The sequence below is a fragment of the Egretta garzetta genome, unplaced genomic scaffold (assembly GCF_000687185.1).
Source record: "Egretta garzetta isolate BGI_Z169 unplaced genomic scaffold, ASM68718v1 scaffold14, whole genome shotgun sequence".
Classification (NCBI taxonomy): domain Eukaryota; kingdom Metazoa; phylum Chordata; class Aves; order Pelecaniformes; family Ardeidae; genus Egretta; species Egretta garzetta.
The window spans coordinates 7,182,315-7,200,248 of record NW_009259588.1 but is presented as its reverse complement, the minus strand read 5'-3'; the positions used below and the strand labels follow the sequence as shown (position 1 = coordinate 7,200,248).

General features: G+C 45.9%; 1 protein-coding gene across 1 annotated transcript in view; it reads left to right on the top strand.

Annotated features, from left to right (window-relative positions):
* Positions 1-13,440, top strand: part of PHACTR1 (phosphatase and actin regulator 1) — a 313,243-nt gene extending 299,803 nt beyond the window's left edge. The window contains exons 11-13 of the mRNA XM_035893441.1: positions 1,182-1,243; positions 9,938-10,078; positions 13,360-13,440. Of these exons, the coding sequence (XP_035749334.1) occupies positions 1,182-1,243; positions 9,938-10,078; positions 13,360-13,440 (284 nt within the window). The remainder of the gene's footprint in view (positions 1-1,181; positions 1,244-9,937; positions 10,079-13,359) is intronic.
* The last annotated feature ends 4,494 nt before the right edge of the window (positions 13,441-17,934 follow it).

The following is a 17,934-nucleotide window of genomic DNA, read 5'->3' as shown; positions in this document are numbered from 1 at the left end:
TTTTGGCTTGTCCCAGTTGGTTACTGGGAGCGCTGACCTGTGCTCCCTTGGCCAAAGAAGTTTTGGCTGGCAGTCTGTTACCACCGCTCTGCCAGGTGCGCCCGCTTCTCCCACAGGATCAGCGGAGAGGAGCGTGGGATTCCCCCTTGGGTTTAATTCAGTCCAAAGCTGGATAATTTAAATTAAGCCACCTGTCCCAAACTGGCCTTTGAGGTCCATAATCTCCCCTGCAGAGAGTTATTCCTGCCTGAGCTAGTCCTATCTGGGTGAAAACCAGATCACACCAGGGGCATGGGGTACTTGTTGGAAAAGCCAATACCAGTTGTGTTTGCTCTCATCCGTTATGCATGGGCATGATTGGAGTGAGGAGCAATTCAGCCACCAACGAAGCAGTGGAAACAGAGCCTGACTGACTGGAGAGCTGGGTACCTTCCTACCTAGAAACCTGGGCTTTTGGTGACTTTCAGCAAAGTTCAGTGGAAAGATGCACATGACAGCCTGCTCTTAAGCTGAAGAAGAGTTAGTTCTTGTCCTCTTGAGGGATAGGGGTTGAGGCTTGCCCTGGTAAGTGCTTGTAACATGATCTTTTGGCTTAGTGTTGAAAGTGGGTTGCCCTAGGATGTGCTTTTACGCTTCGGTGTGATGCTGGGAAGGCTCATGATGGAAGGACACTCTCTCCTTACTCTGTTCAGGTCATGGGAAGTTGCAGACTTTTGCCTAGCGCCCCTATTCTGCATTTTTTCTTCCATTCTCTCCAAAGAGTAGCTGCAGAGAAACTATTCTGTAGGTGGAAAAAAAACCTGCATGTGTTTCTTTTCCAATCACTGACCTTGCAGCCTCGCAGAATCCAACCGTGCCGTAGCTGAACCCCCCGAGGGCACCAGGCTGGTGGGCAGGGGGACAGCGGTTTCTGAAGAGCCAGCTCGCCGCCTGGCCCTTCCAGAAAGTGACACACATGAAGAGGTGCCAACACAGGGGAAGGAAGGAGGCTGTAGGTGTTTTATGAAGTGTGGGAAGAAGTGCAGTAGCTACAGATCGAGAAAGTTCACCAGCCCCAGAAGGACGTGCTGTGCCTCAGAGAGGTCCTGAAACATTAATATGCTGATGGAGAGGCATATTTTGTTGCATACTGTGCATGCCTGATGAGTCCACAGCCTGAGATCCTTGTAAATCTTTTACAGCCCGGAATGAGCAAGAGGAGCAGGAGGAAAAACGAGAGATAAAGAGAAGATTAACACGGAAGGTGAGAAGGAACTTTGATCCTATTATGGCACCACTGTAACTTTCTCCCCGCTGCACAGTTGTTTGCCTTTTTCTCTTTCCTCAGCACCATTTTCAAAAGTAGAGTGTGAAACAAGTCTTAAAAGAAAGCTTTAAAAGAAATCACCGATGTTATAGGGTGTAAGTCCACAGACAGTGAAGGGAACCACTTCGCAGGCTATTGCTGGTAACGTTTTCAAACTGGACAAAAGAAGGTCTAGGCTTTGTAACAGAAGGAGCTTTGAACGGCGAAGGATACAGAGCCTTGCATTGGTCTAACCATGCTCCCTGTAAATGTAATGGCTTCTGCAGTAGAGAGAGCAAAGTTACAACAATGCCGATGGCATTTGAAGATTCCAGCTAAAAAAAAACATTAAATTGGGAAATAAACTTTTTCTGGAAAAGGAGGCATTTAAACTAGAGACAAGCACTCGCAAAATGGTGTATAGTGCAAAAACCAATCTTGTATTGGCAGGGAAGGATGAACAAAACAGCATAGTTTGGTTTTGGGTTTCCTTCCGTTTGAAAGTAATCTTTTCTTAAAACTGAAGAACAGACATTTCAGATATACACGCTCCGTTTCGCAGCTGGTGTAAATGTCTACAGATGCCCCAATACACGTAGCAAACAATCCATCCTGTTACTGCAGATAAGCTTTATTTCACCACTGACATATTTCCTATCTCCAGAGGTGGCACAAGCTCCCTAAAAACTCACAATGCTTGCGAAGCAGCACCAACCCCTTCCCGTATGTTTTTAGGTGGCTTAGTCTTTTTGACCTATGTGATCACAAGCTTTGATGGTATAAATAATGACAAAGCAAGGGCTCTAAATATACATGCAAAGGTTACATTCAGAGAGCTGGAATGTTTTATTTTATAGTTAAAAATCTCACGCCTTATTCTCAGCTCATGTAAATTAGCAGAGTTCTCTGTCACCCCCGGGGGGATACTGCTGTTGTCTGCAGAAGCTAAGAATGTGGCCTGGAGAGCTATAATATTTTTTTTTAAACACTTAAATTCCTGATAACAATGGCAGGGATGGGCTCGCATACCCCCGTAGCACTGCCTGAAAGACAAGATCCTGACTGCATTGCGGATGTTTCATGGGACTCAGGCTCTGCGCGAAGGCTAGAAATATCGTTTTACCAGACTTTCGATTTCCCTGTACATTGAAGGGTAAAGAGGAATCCAATGTGAAGCTTCATGCCGTTTGATGAACGGCTGTGATGATAGATGAAAAGCAAAGCTGCCCATACCCAATCTGCTGCCTAAGAAACGGAGGCTTACCAGCCCAGCCAGCATCATCACCGTGAGGTTCCCATCCTCCGCTGTGCTGGAGCAAGGGTACAAAGCACATGAATCGCCTGTTGCAGGCAGAGGCCACAGCTGCTTGCTGAACTAAAACGCCCGGGCTGCTATAGCATCGCAGCGGTGTCTGCTCCCTGAAACCTCCGCAGCCTTCTGTGAGATTTCTGTCTTTCTTTTGGGTGCACTTTGAAGTAGGAACAGTGGCGAGAGCTGTGTCCGTCCCAGCCCCCGGCACCTGGCTCTTTAATGTTCACACCATCATTCCCGGTCGCATTCCTTTTGGCCTGTTTTGGCTTCTTCCCTAGTAAAGATTTTTCTCCCCTACGTTTGTGAGGTTGGTAGCAACGTGACTTAGCAGTGTTTGATTTTGATTATCTTTTTAAATTGGGTTAAATTGTTCTAGTGACACGCTGTAATTTTAATGGAAGGACCACGGGCCTGGTCTAAAAACAACTTTTGTTCTCACCAACAAAACGCACCGTTATAAAAGCTCAGAAATCGCAAGCGGAAAGAAGTAAATAAAGTGTGCAAGTGGATAGATAACAACTAGAAATGCCAACCACCTAGTGAATCCTGCAAAAATTGTTGTTATTCCCCAGCCCTGTATTTCATGAGCGTGTCCCAGATGCATCGTTGTGTCTACAGCAGAGTGGCAGGCTCCTTCTGTCGATTTGTACTGAAGTCTTATTACCAAAGGATTTTAAACCTCAGATCAAGCGGAAGTTTAATTGAGCACGGCAAGTGTTTTGCCCAGCAGACCCTTCTGTTTGTGCTGAGGTTTAACGTGCGCACATGCCTACGGGGTAAATTGAACGTAAGGGAAGGGTGCTGCCTTGCCTCCTTGTAGCCATGTGCAGTTGGTAGCAAGAAGGGAAGGCGGCCCTGCAGAAGCCACTGGAAAGACTTTTGACCTTGCACTATAGAAATTGCTACTGTCCCCGCTTTTCTTGGTGGCCTTATTCCAACTCCAAGGGAACGACCCACTTCATCCATTAAAAAGCGGTTCTTAAAATTCCTTCAGCGCTGACATTTTGTTACAGCGTTATGATGATAAGTTGTAAGATGACATGCTGTAATAAGTAAGATTACCTTGCTAGGTCTAGATGCCTTATTAAAGTCAGCAATAAATATCCAGTTGAATTCATCATCTGGACAGGCAATTTCTAGAAAAAAAAAGTTTTAAAAAAAAAATCAGGTGACCTATAGCGAGGTGTTCCTTTAAGCACTTTTCATCCTCCCAGACTCCTCTAACTCCAAATTAACTGGGAATAGGGGATAGCTGCCATTCAAAGAACAGAAAGGAGGCAAATGCCACTTGGTGCAGTTTCTCTGTAGCTTGTATCTCTCCTGCCCGAGGAAGGAGAGCTGAAGCGTATTTGCCGGTCACCTGAGATGCCCATGGATGGGTTCTGCACGTCCAACCACCCCGTGCTCCCTCTCCCTGCCTCTCAGGGAGCAGCTTGCTTTGAGTGGAGGAATGGGCGGATTAGGAAGGGATTTCTCTGGGCACTGGTCTTGGCCCATGAGCCCATTCCAGGAATATTAACATGCAGGGGCCCTCTGGGAGAAGCGTAGCAGGCGGGTCCCCTCCACGAGGAGATGTGGGGCCCCAGGAATTACTACTAAGAATGTATTCTCTCTGAACTGCAGTGAATTTGGCCGAGCACCAAGGCAATTAACACAAGCTTGAACTCCCCCTGAGGACTTCCATTACAGAGAGAGAGTCATAGCCTGGATTAACACAACATGTTACAAATCACTTGCAAAGAGGAATAAAACTCTTATTTTCCGACCTTCCCTTGTCTGAAATAGCATCATGCTCCCCGTTCCCCAGAGCTGCTTACTGCTTCCTATCCCCCACTGTCAATAGCTAATTTATCCCAGAGGTCTAGCTCCAAAACTAAAAAATCTCATAGTAGTAATAACGTCAACCAAAGTGATGAGGTATGGCTGTTTCTTAAAATCCATGCAATAACCTGAATTCTTTGCTCCCATTAAATTCCTGCCCCGGCACAACTTAAACTCTCTGTTCACTGGAGAGCAAGCTAGTGCCTCATTGGGGAATGTCTTGCTATTCAATCTTTTCTTTAATTGACCTCCACTGGCTTGCATCAGCACAGGCTGTTCAAAATAATGAACTCTTGAGAGAGGTGGGACTCGTCAGAGGGAGGTGAGAGGAAGGCAGGGGGGAAAAAAGGTCAGAGAAGAAAAAAGGTTAGCGGCTCATTTGGATAAACTGCATTTATAGTCAGAGAGAAAGGTCTTCGGGGCATTTTCATCACATCCTGCGCCTGTGTCTTACCACAAAAGGTGGGGAGTAAAGGAGAGAGGGAGTTGTGTGCGCTGCTAGTTAGGATCTGTAATTTTTCACCTTGGTTTCTTCCCTAAATAACAACCATAACATTTTAATGAGGTAGCAAAGCAGGCAACGATGAAGTGACAAGACAACGAGCTTCATTGTGTCTGAAGCAGAGCAAACTCAGCATTTCACATTTGACTGAATCCCAAGACCAGACTGGCAAGAGTACGTCCCGCTCCGCTTTACCTGGTGACGGTGCTTGGGTTGGCTTCATTTCCCATGCCGAGAACAAAGTGGTTTGTGTTAAACCTTCCCTTGCAAATTGGCTTAGTACCAAAGCTTGAAACATGCCCATTTTTATCTCCAGTGATCCGGAATATACAGAGGAAGACTTGACCGACATGGGAGGCCCTGTCCTTGTTTACACTACTTTTGCATTAATACAAATCCATTTACTTCGAAAGGGATTTTTGCCCTCAAAATAATGAGGTCACTCGCCGTAAAGTTGTCCCGCTCCCTCAGCTCACAAGTCTTCACAAGTAGGTAAATAGAAATGTATGTGCCCAGAAAAAGTCCTGACATTCACATGCGCATCGCTCTGACACTAACAGAAGTAGCTAAAAAAGAGTCCAGCTCAGTAAGACCCCTTTCTCCCCACATGGAGCACCACCACCTTGTGCAGGCAATTGCATCGTGTCCTTGAGACCGTGTCCTTTTACTGCGAGTTTCAAACACGCCTTATCTTTCTGCTTGTTAGAAGAACTCTCATTCTCAGGTGTTGCCCAAGAAGGATTGTGTAGCATAAAGCAATTTTGTCCCAAGAGACCCCAGCTCACAGGTCATAAAAATAAACTCCAAGGTGAGATCTCAGGTGAGCTGTGCCCTTATTGTGAACAGAAATTGCACCGACACCTACAGCGGAGCCACTTAAAAGTCTGTTAGCAAAGCTGTTTCCCCAGCTGTTTAAGAGTTAAGGGTGCTCTGGGTAGCCCAGACAGACGTGAGAGGCTCTCATGCTTAGCAGCTCACAAGAAATCTCAGCGATGGCATGAGGGAGAGGCAGGGCAGCTTGTTAATCATTCAAATAATGTAGCTTTAATTAATTGCCTTCAGAAAACGACTAGGTGTGGTTGTCCCTCTCTTTTCATTTAGTATGATCAGGTCAGCACCTTGGTTTAATGTACTGAATATTTTGTGTGTGTGTATTTATATATGTAATTATATGTAGGTTTATGCCTATACATGAACCCTGTGGTATAAGCTGTGGATTTCAGGACTCTCTTTCACAGTCAGAGCACTGGTACGAGATTCAGTGCATCTTCTTTCTGTTCATAGCTCTGCCCCGGGCCTCCTGGGTCTCCTTGAGCCGGTTGCTCAGTCTCTGTGCTTCGCTTGCTCCAGCTGCTCTCTGGGGATGGAGACACTGCCCACCGCTCTGATGGGGCGTATAAGTACCTGAAGTTGCACTGGTCGTAGGTTTCTGAAGCAAAGGCAGGGCATCTAAAAACAACACACGGTGATAGTTGCAGGACTTCAGAGGAAGAGAAGAAACAGCTTTTAGTCTGTCTTACATTCAGGTGTCACCTAAGAATGAAAAATGCACATTAACACCAGAGTTTCGTAATGTGCTTATGCCCTTGACATTTTTTCACGTATAACTCAGTGCGCTGTTCTTCACACCCAAACGAAGGCTTGCAGTGAGTTTCAGAGGTGTAAAATGCGTGGGTGCTGCACCTGATTTCTTTTTTGTGCGTTTGAGAACATGGGAACTTCCTTCAGATTTGTCTCATTTCATCACGTGACCCTTAACATTTACCGTCATTTCTTTGATTTTAACTCACACCTAGTGCACCAAGGAAGCCAGATTACCCGTTTAAAACCCAGTGCAACATTGAGTGAACAGTGAATGGAGTGAAACACCAGCAGTGAATTCCCATTGCTGGCAAAAGTACCTCTGCGGCTTTTGGTGCCCTTGTGCTCTTGACACCACCTAGACATCGGCCCAGCACGGCATGCTTCAGTGTCTCAACAGCCAGCTGCCTTCTCCTTTGACCAGACGTGCTAGTTGCTTAGATGAGCGCAAATGTGAAAGCCGGCTGATGTCAAGAGCTGAGAGAAGCTGCGAAATAGAGCCAGTCATTTTGTGAAAGTCCTCCTCTGGCTTGGAAGCCGTATAGGTGCTCCTGCTTCCCTTGTAGCCATTTAGAAACCCAGAGTTTAATTCAAAGGATTTCGTATTTTGTTGGTGTTGTCACACCCCATGTAATAAGACATTTTATTTTTTAAAAAACTCCATCCTAATTTGAAACAACATCTAGGCTACATCCTAAAATGATAAAAGCTGAGAAATGTACAGATAATATTGGTGATTCATCCTTAATTTGTGCTGCTGTGTGAAAAGAAGCAGTTGATGGAGGTAAAGATGGAGTCTCACCCTTATCTTTGAAATTTTGGGGTGTAGTCATAATATCATTTCAGTCTAAAGACTCTCTATTCCCATAGCCAGGGCTTATATTTTAAATATTTGGAAGCAAAATTCTGCTGTGCTGTCTAAGTAATAATGCCTCAGCGCTAACAAACCTGCAGGTCCTAGCACTAAGGCTGCTAGAAAAACCTCACAATGTGAGATCACATTCAAGGTGAGTTGTAGGACAGCCCGTAACTCTGATTATACTCCAAGCATGGTATAGCAGTTTGGTTTGCTTGCTTTTGTTACAAGCCCATCTATCAATTGCAGTGTGTATTTGGCTTGCAGGTGACTTAGGGGTAGGTATCAGGACTGCAGGCTAAAGAGGCAATTTTGTTCTGCTAGAGTGAAACCCAACATTTTTACATCTATATGCGTTTTCAATCTACTTTATTGTGCCCTCTGGCTTTTCTGATGTGGTACTCTAGCTCACAGATAGGTTTGTCCTGCTGTCTAAAACAAAAAAAAAACCACTGTGCCCACTGTGTATGCATTTTGGTTTTTTAAAAAAGGTCCCCAAAACCTGTAGTCTGAGTTCAGAGAGTCATGCTTCTTGCTAACCTGCATACCTGCTCTTTGGCTGGCCTGAGCACGGCTGGCCTGAACATGGGTACACAAAATGGGGCTTTCCTTGGGAAACTCTTGGAAGAAATAAGAGGAAGCTCATAGATGTTGTGTGACAAACACACAGAGAACCTCACCCCAGGAAACTTCATGCCTCCCATAGAAGAAGGTGGGTGTGAGAAAACTGTCCAGTTTTAAGATCTTTGCAATATTTGGAAGTTTCAGATTTGCTCTTTTTCAAACCAGCAAGGACGTTTTCCCCTATTAAACATTGTAATTTACCCTGAAATGGCTATGAAGACAACACATGAACTGCCAAGCTGTGACTTGACTAGGGATGCCAGCTAAGATGCCAGCTGCCCAAAGCAAGGCCATTACATGGCAGTGTAGAGTTGTGCTCCTGGCTACCCTTCCTTTCTGAGATTTCTCTCCCTTCGGTGTGTGCAAAATGGCTGGGCTGCAGCCAGGAGGGGTAGGACACGATGCCTGTCCCCGAACATCTCACAGGCAGGGCGTCAGTGCAGCTCTGCAGATGCTCTGCATGAGGTGTTTGAACCCAGTTCATGAGTGCATGCTCAGGGCGATCAGTGTAAGGAGAGCAGCCCCTCTGTCACCTCCCGTCACAACCGTCTCTTCTAAAAAGAGAAGAGAGGCAACGATCCATGCCAAGAACAAGCACGCAGGGATTTAAATCCAGAAGCAGGATGGGGCGGTGGAGCTATCTTGCCTCAGCACCCAAATGCTGGAGAAAGGCAGGATTTCCAGCATGTGTTTCTTTTCCTTGTGATCTCACAAATTTTTCATCCTCCACTTAGCATCCTGCCTGTTTTGAACCTTAATTCTCTCTGGAAGATGAAAGGCAGGGAACTGAGGTACTTATTTCAGGAGGAAGGTGGGATTGCATGTCAGGGTCCAGGAGCCTAAATACCTTTGCAGAACAGAGTCTCAAGCATTTTATGCAATATTTAGCCCTTTCACTATTCACAGGGGTGAAGTATTGCAAAACACACCTATTTCTAGTGAGTGGGAATAGCAGGGTACTCCGTCTAGCAGGATATTATTTTTTCTGATGTATCATGTTGACAAATGTTTCACTCCAATAGTGAAACCTCTGCAGCTAGTGTACAGGCACGTGCATACATGTACGTAGCACCTTCTTTAAGAAACAGTCGTGCAACTGCTTTTGGCGTTAGCCAACGTGCTGTGCGTCCGAGGAGAATTGACCACTGAAAGCCAATTCCTGTCCCTAGCCATGGAAGTGGCTGTACGATACGTGGACTGCCAGCACACTACTGTTTCTAATTTGAGAGGAGAGTTTTGACTGTGGCTGCCTATTCTGCTGTGGAATTTGAAAGAAATGCTTTGGAACAATGAAGATGCTTTCTTGACGTGATACAATCCACCCTTGCAATTTTTTTTCTTGGCTTGTAGTATGCTCTGTAAACTCTTAGAAGTCAAATATGCTGTGACACAAAATTCAGCTGCAGCATACAGTGAAAAGTTCAATGAGCAATAGTCATCATCAGCCTGCCTGCCTTTTCTGGCGGTAAGGACAAGTCTGCAGAATATCAGAATGGTAAGGAAAGTCATTTGTCACTTTTTGCACATAATCCAAGGCAGAATCCGATCGGTGCCTTTGCCTGACTCTTCTCAGGCTGGGGAGTGTATAGCCTGTGCAGGTAGTTTTAAAGCTGTGTTGTGGTCTTCGTCTCTTCCTGAGACATTGGTGCAGTAGGAGACTTTCTTGCATTGCATCTCATTTCTGCCAGGGGTCACCAACCTCAGCCTGGGATTGGGGTCTCCAGCCGCAGCTGCTTCCCAAGTAACAGCGTGGTGGGATGATATTCAAGGTGCTATAACAAGAGGTTATCTCCCAAGTAGCAATTCTGTGAAAGGTTGATAAAACCAATGGTATTGGGAATGTCGGAACCCTCATTGTCATAATGATGGTTGTAGTAAAATAAATCAGCAAGCAGCGCTCTGCAAGGAAAAAGTGAAGTCCTGATGATTTTTTCTACACCTTCCTCAAACCTGCAGCTGAGTCAAAGGCCCACGGTAGAAGAGCTACGTGAGAGGAAGATCCTCATCCGCTTCAGTGACTACGTGGAAGTGGCAGACGCGCAGGACTACGACAGGAGGGCGGACAAACCCTGGACACGACTCACAGCCGCCGACAAAGTAAGTGGAGCAGCTTCAGGAGAGGCATGAGCTGAATAGGGAGAGCATGCCACAGCAAACAGCATCCCTCAGGTCCCACAGGTCGTGGTCCACCTGAGTTCCCTTCCCAGCATACCTGTGTTTTATTCCTATTCACAAGGTTTGTTGTTTGAGTCTTAAATCAGGCTCTTACATGTGTGGAAACCAGGGAGCAAGCCTAGCAGCATTATACCACTTAGAGAGGGGAGAATATCAAGCCCTTTGAGGAAAGGTCTCGAACCCTGTTATTATTTTTGTTGGTTTTGGCCTTCCCACACAATGCTGCCAGCTGGGAGCTCCTGCAAGACCTCACAGAGCAGCGTGACAGCAGCACTTGCCAGAATTGCTATGCCAGGACAGAGCAGGCCTGAGCGCAAAAATGGCAGCAAGTCAAATAATTGGCAAAAGCACCTCCTGCCAAAGCCAGGAAACTTCTGTCTAGTGCATTACGACAGGGGTGGTTTTACTCAGGATTTCTGCCCCATTCCACAGAGTATTTTAAGCACTAAACTGCAATCGCATGCAGATGAAGAAAAGCTGTGTATTTGGTATCGAGTGCACTGTCCTCGGAGCACCAGCAGGACCTTCGTTAAGTCTCTGGTGGCAGCGTAATTAAATTGCTGTCAAATTATAACAGTCATATCCTGAGGGTCTTAATGGTGCCTCAGGAAGAAGACTTAAACGTTTTATGGCCACTGTAAGAGAAGAGGACTATGAGGCTGATCAGTGATTCCCATGCTTTAGTCACTCTGTGATGCCCATGTAATGGTAAAGACTTTCAGGTACCCGATTGTTTCTTTGTGGGGCTCATGCAGCGATGGAGACCATGATGTCCAATGTTTAGAGACAGGAGTAGGATTCCTGGCCATGGCACTCACTTATGGTGCTCTTGGTTTTATTCACAGAGGAAAGGGCAGCCCGTCCTACTTGTGTAATTTAACCAAAGGACTTCTATAGTTTTGTGACCACTGTTTTTCTCCTTGACAGAGGGCTTTTTCAGTTTAGCTTTGGATACATTAACGAAGCATAAACTGATCTGAAAAAAAGAAAAACTTACTCTGGACTGTCCACAGACCATAATATACTGGGTGAAATTAGCTCTTCCTGGTTTACCTCACCATGTTGGGCAAGGTCTTATTCAACTGGCTTGGTTATATTCTCCCAATTGGTAGATGAGGGAGGGAATAAATCTCCAACAGGTTCTGCAGCCTTTGAGAGATCCCTGTCTGGGATGAAAGGTGTGGAGAGACTTCAGCTGGGAAAGGAGAAGATTTGGTGTCCAGAGAGGTCCTTCCTCATCCTGTGCCTGTGAAAAGAACAAGTATTAAATGTAGCCTGGTAAAGAATTCAGTATTAAGGCAAAGTACTCTGAGATCACTTTGTCTTATTTATAATGCATGTGCACGGTCAATACACAGAGCAAAGGGCTTGAGTTCTTTTCTAAGCAAAGCAGGAGAAGAAGAAACATTTGTCGTTCTAATGTTAATGCCCCTTACGGCATAAGGAAGCAGATATATTATTTTGGGGGGTTGCGTCATATGGGTGGTGTTCTGATTTCTGCCATCCAGGTGACCTGCTTTTCCCTACTGGGACACTGTCCACTGTTGGAAAAGATAGCCAGACAAATTGGAAGCAACTCTAAAATGTCTGACAAAGCTGCAACGTCCTATAAAAAATTATTTTCTTCCAGAGCTTTGATTCAATAACCATCTTGATTGGGCAGCACAGGCTAGATTTATTGCAAAAATAGATTTTAGCAATGGACTTCTCTGTCAGTAAATCTTGCTCTGTGTGCTGGATGTAGGGAACTGCCTTCAGTCTGACTTCATCTTTACCAGATCTGACTGTCACAGGAATAAAAAGGGCACTTTTAAAGCTCTCCAGCAGATGAGGGATGCAGGAGGGAATAGATTTCAGCCCTTGTGGGAGTCAGCAGCCTGGGTGGCCTCCTTCACAGTCGCTTAAGCAGCAAATTGGTCTGCTGAAGGTAGGCCCTCGAGTTGCTGCATAGCCATCGCTCTGTCCTGACAGATGGAGGCAGAGCCTGACAGACATTTCTAAGGTAAATAAAAAAACAAAGCTGTGCAGGAAGACCACAAGGGGCCATTTCAGTAGATCACGCTCGCAAAATCTATCACTTGGGGCTTGTCAAGGCAAAGGTGACTGGATCAGTGGCTGTTGCAAAAGCCCCGTTTCGGGCTCGTGCTGTTTGTAGTAGTTATGATTTCCTTCATCGAGAAAAATTCCCGTGCCACCGACTGGAGCAGCCACTTGCAGCGGCTGATGCTGATTTCAGCATCACACGGCAGGGTAGTGGCATGCACCTTGCACCCCTGGGAGCGCTGGGCTGCAGCAGCCACCTCGCACATCCTCTCCGTACGCCCACAGTGAAACCCTCTCGTGAGCTACAAATATCACGGAGCTGTCAGAAGTCTTTGGCTTTGGGGCTTGGGACTGGAGCCGGTTCTGCTGAGAACCCTCTCCAACACGAAGCTGAGTCCCTCCAAGTCACCCCTTCTTTTTTTTTGTTATTCTTCAATATTTCCCACCCTGCTAGTCACCCCTGGTTTTCTTCTCCCTCGTGGACAAACCGCAGAGACTGTAGGCACCCGGGTCTCCGGCAGCAGCTGAATACGACCGCCTGTGGCTGGCGTTCTGCTGGATCAGTGCATGGGATCGGCTCAGTAAATGGCACAGCTGGGTCAGACGGGAGGAGGTGGGCAGAGGGGCACAGCCCGAGGCAGAGCGGAGGGCAGGGAGCCAGGCACCCCTCTTGCCCGCCCAAGTAAGCTCAGCCACTTTAGGCAACTGCACCCGAGGAAATTCAGGACCACATAAAGGCAGGAGACATCTCAAATATTTGAGTCTGGCAGGATCCAGGCCCAGCTTACTCACAATCCAGCTCCGAAACAGAGCACGGGATTTGAGAAACTCTGGTGCACATTTTCTTCCTCATGCTTATGCTAATTTGGATTTTGTACATGAAAGTGTTTACATAATAAGCCAGAACTGGGTTCGGTATCTGCATTGTCTATCATATGTTTTCAAATTGAGCCCTTCCACCGAAGCGTTCATCTCTTCTCTTTATGTGATTTAAAAACGTTTATCTCTGTTCCTTTTCACATTTTAAAGCCTTTTGTGTGTTTTTCTTTCTGATAATGTTATCTATCATCTGCTTCACTTTTAATACAGTTTTGAGAACAAAGTGAACTTACTTTCATCTCTCTCATTTATACATTTATGAGCTTATTTGTCCTTTGCAGGCAGCCATTCGAAAAGAGCTTAATGAATTTAAAAGCACTGAAATGGAAGTTCATGAATTAAGTAGGCATCTAACAAGGTAAGCTGAGATTAATTTTTTAAGACTATCAATGAATACTGTTGTTTTAAAAAAAAAAAAAAAACCCAGCAGCTATTTCTCCAACACCCACTGAACACACCACGAGGTCTGAACAACATTTAGCATTACAGACTGTAAAAGAAACTCACACAGACCAACCTCACGCTGCCTCATTACGTGGCAGTACCCAGGCACGTGCCATCTGTTTACCAAACTGTAACCTTTTATTTCTTTACATCACCATGCTCTAGCCACATGGCTGCCCTTCTGACACCGAAAGTAAATAGCGTTGGTGTCTGAAGGAGGACAGGGCACTCGTGCAGAGCCAGCACGTAGCAAGGTCTAGACGAGCGTACACTCGAGCCCCGCTGAGCGTGCGGCTGTTCCACGCGATGCACGCCCCACGCACACATCTCTCCGTCCTGCCCTCCACAGGCAATGTCATGGGGAAATAGCGAGATCAGCATTGTAAGGGAGGCTCTTTTTTTAATGCTTTTAGGCTTTTTTTTTTTTTTTTTAGTTAAAAAGGAAGAGACTGAATGAATTATCCATGACCCCCAAACTACCAACCCTCCTCTCTGACAGGGTACGGCCGAGGCACGCTGGGAGGTCAGCGCACGGCCCCTCACACAGCCTGTGCTGAGTCTGCCTTGGCTTTGATGCTGAACTTTGGGCATTTCAGCTAAGTCAGGCCTTTGCAAATCAACATTAACCCCACGCACACACTCATTCTTAGATGTTACAGACAAGTGTTAGGTATTGAAGACAAGTGAGCGTGAGATCTGGTACAAAATTGGAGCTGCCCTCGTATTAATATAGTCATCAGCTAGGTGCTCATAAAAAATGCAGTTAATACTTTTAAGCAAAATACAGAAAAGCTCAAGGCAAAATTAATTTTGTATTAGGGGATTTTTAGGTGTATAAATTAATGATCATATTAAAATTCACCACATGTATTATGCATATATTCCCTTGAAGAAGCAATCTCCCTTTTACTTCCTAGCGTGTGCTAGGATGGTTGCAGTGGGGTTTGTCGTAACGGAGCGCTACTAGAGCTGAGCCAGCTGCCTTTGAGCCACGAGGTCTGGAAGAAGCTTTAGGGTGTGCAGTTGGCCTAGATCTGTTGACCCCGGTGACTGAGCCTTTCAGGGACATCTGGCTCACTCCTCCAGGAGAGCAGTGACAAATTTAGAAAGGCTGAGGCTGTTTTAAAAGGGGTGTTGCTACCAGGAGTTGAGCTGCACTGAGAGCTCCGTTGATTTCCATGAGGCCTTTAGCATCCTACAAACATTGAGACTGGTTTCATTTTCCAGAAGTCTCTCCAGCTGCTTGGCTTTCGTGGGTTTCTGGGCAGTATTTTGCTCCTCTTCCCCTGTTGGGGTGAGCAGGGACCCTCTGAGGTGACTCAGTTTGTTTTTCAAAGCCACCGAGTGGCTTTGACTCACTAACTCTGGGCCAGGCGTACTCAGAGGTACAGCTAATATAACAGAAACGGGAATAAGGCTCTGTCTGAGGTTCAGGAGGACTTAGTGGTTCGCCAAGTGGCTTCAGGAAATACGCACTTGAAGGAAGCGCGCTTAAACAAAATAGAGTCATTCCCTTAAACAAACTTAGATAAATCACCATTATAAAATCATTAGCAAGGTAATGAGCTATTCATGTCATTAAGCAGTGGCATGAGCCGAGCAAAGAATGTAAGTGTTGCTTTACTAGTGGGACATATTAATTAATTCATGATAGAGTGAAAAAAATCAAAGCTTTAAAAAAAACCCAACCTTCGCAGAGCTGACAAAACCAGGCCTCCTGACACAGGGTGTACTTGCAGAAGGGGGGGGGGCCATTTTAGCTCTACTTGTGTCTTTGGCCTCATACATTAAGCAATAACCATACTTGAACTGTAGGTAAATCTTTCTGGCTGAAGAGCATAAAATTTGTCTAAACCAGGCATTTTTTGTGGAATTGGGCATGGTGTGGTCTGAAAGAGGACCGGCTGATCTGAAATAACTTGCTCAGGGATCTGATAGGATGGGCCCAAAGTGGATTAGTGGCTTTGATAGAATTTTTTTTCTTTTTTTGGTGCAAATAGCACATGCCTATGAATTTTGAGGCCGTCGAGGGCCAAGGAAGTGCGTCTGTCTGTTCTGGGTCCACAGTGCCAGGGTGGCTGATGTCAGTGCTGCAGGAATCGAGCTGCCTAATTGTGTCACTGTAGCAATTAGTTCTCCAGTTTCTCTGTGTACAATATGCGTGTGAGGATGGTATCTTACTTTTTCTCCTCTTTTCTTCTCCCCCCGCCTTGGGTTTTAGGTTTCATAGACCGTAGCAGTTCAATTCTACCTGACTACTATGCCGTCTTCAAAACATAACTAAAAGGAACCATAAGTGCTGGTATTATTCACTTCCCTGTTACGTACAATGTAAATCTTCTGAACTGCCTTTTTAAAAAAAAAAAAAAAAAAGTAGAAAAATAAATATTTAAGAAAAGGAAAATTGTATTTACATGTGATGGGTACTGCAGCATCATCAGACCTGCTGGTTCAAGCTTCAATAACAGAAAATACCCCTGGTGGGAATCGTGCCAAGACTTGGCATCTATGTATAAGACTTTCCTGGCATGTGGATTTGCCATACATGTTCAAGCCCAGCTGGTGGGGCATCCATTTTGTCTTCAGGCACCCTTCATCCTGACAAGCCTCTGTCATCAACTCAAAAAGCCCTGAGATGGTGTTCAGGGAATCACTGGCCTGGGTGAAGTCTCCAAAAAAAAGACTGAAGCACTTACACCAAACACTCCTTTCAGGCTGCGAGCACCTTATGAGGACAGTGAAGGAGCAAAACTCCTCAATGGGCCAGCCCATCTGTGAGTATCACCTGACTAGCAAGGCATTTCTTTCCCTGGAGAAGCTTATGGCCATTTCGACTCCCAAGCAGAAAAAGGCATAACCCGCAAAGAACGGGACTCCCTACTGAAGGCTGGTTCAGTTCTAGCAACTGTTTATTTTTCATCTCTTTCAAGCATAATTTTCTAAACCCAGTTGCGCACCCATCAGCAGCAAGCAACAAGAACACTGGGAACAAGCAAGCAAAACCCATCTCTTCATGGTCATTGCATGGCATTCACTCAGCTTGTAGTTTGTTTTTCCACCCAAGCCCCATGATCGTGTGAGAGCCAACACGCCGCCTGGCAGGGAGAAAGGCTGGGATTCCCACCCGCTCCGCAGAGGGACACACAGCAGGAGGAACTGGGGGTTCGATGAGGGATATCTATCCTCCCTGTATCAGGTGTTTCGAGAACTGATCCTAAACTCATACTGAGAAAAGCATGACAGCTTGTGTTACGCAGCCTAGCACGAGGAGTCTGGTGCATTGGTGAGACTTGTCACCAGTACCCACAGCTGAGGCGTAAGGGTGGCAATCCAGGGGTGGTCTCTTTTGGTTTTAATTTATTTTTACTGTAGTGGTTTAACACACAAACTGACCAAGCAGAGCTCAGAGAGCTGGTCGCTCTGGGCCTGGTTTACCTGCCAACTTAAGCGTGCGCTTAACACTAAGTAAGCATGCAAACAGCCTCACTGCATTCAAGAACAAGCTTAACTGAAGCTGAATACATATAAGTGCTTTCCTGATCTTTGGCCAGCACCTCCCAGAATCAAGTCCTTAACTAGCATTAACGCCAGCAAGCTGGGGCAAACATTGTCTAGGATTCCTTTCCAGCTCTAGCAAGAAACTATTATGCCATGTTTTGGGCCACTGGCCCAAAGCACTGTAGCAACATTACTGTAAGAAGTTCCAGATTATTACTTCAGGACACCTTTTTTCTTCCACAATAGCTATTTTGCTTTGACAGATTGAACAGAGAGGCCAAAGTTTTTTTTTACTACAGTGTTGTTATTTCTGTTATTATTTTATTAGTTTTTCCTTTCTTGCTGTCTTCCATGTATCTATCCACTCTTCTGTGCTGCCTCTCTACCTCCCCCGATGCCATGCTAACATTGCCCGTTACTGATTGCAGGCCGAGCGGCCTCTCGCACGTGAGCATTTAATGGCCAATGCTGCATAGTGCCAACACTCCTGCCTCGTCTCAGGCCTCCGTCTCATTCCTCTGGTTGCAGGAGTAAAGCAAAAGGACCGTGGGGTTGTTCTAGCATCCAGCCTGCCAAACGACGCCGGCAGTGAGGCTAACGCACCCCATTTACGCTTAGCGGTGGTACTCAATACCTCACAGGTTTGCTCTCCGTCAGAGACAAGCGAAAGCGTTCCGTTCTCATCTGCGGCCGTCCTTGCCGTGCTACGGATTATTAGCTATTAAATAAGAATTGGCTGTTCTATGATGAAAGATGCTACAAAGGAAAGTAAAAACCAGCTGGTTTCTGGCGCCTCGTTTTTGGGGCAGCGTGCCTCTGATGCGATACGCTTCCCAGACCGGGTAATGATTTCCGAAGAAACGCACGCAGTGATCCCCGTATCACCAGCTCACAGTCGCTTTAGATACAAGTTC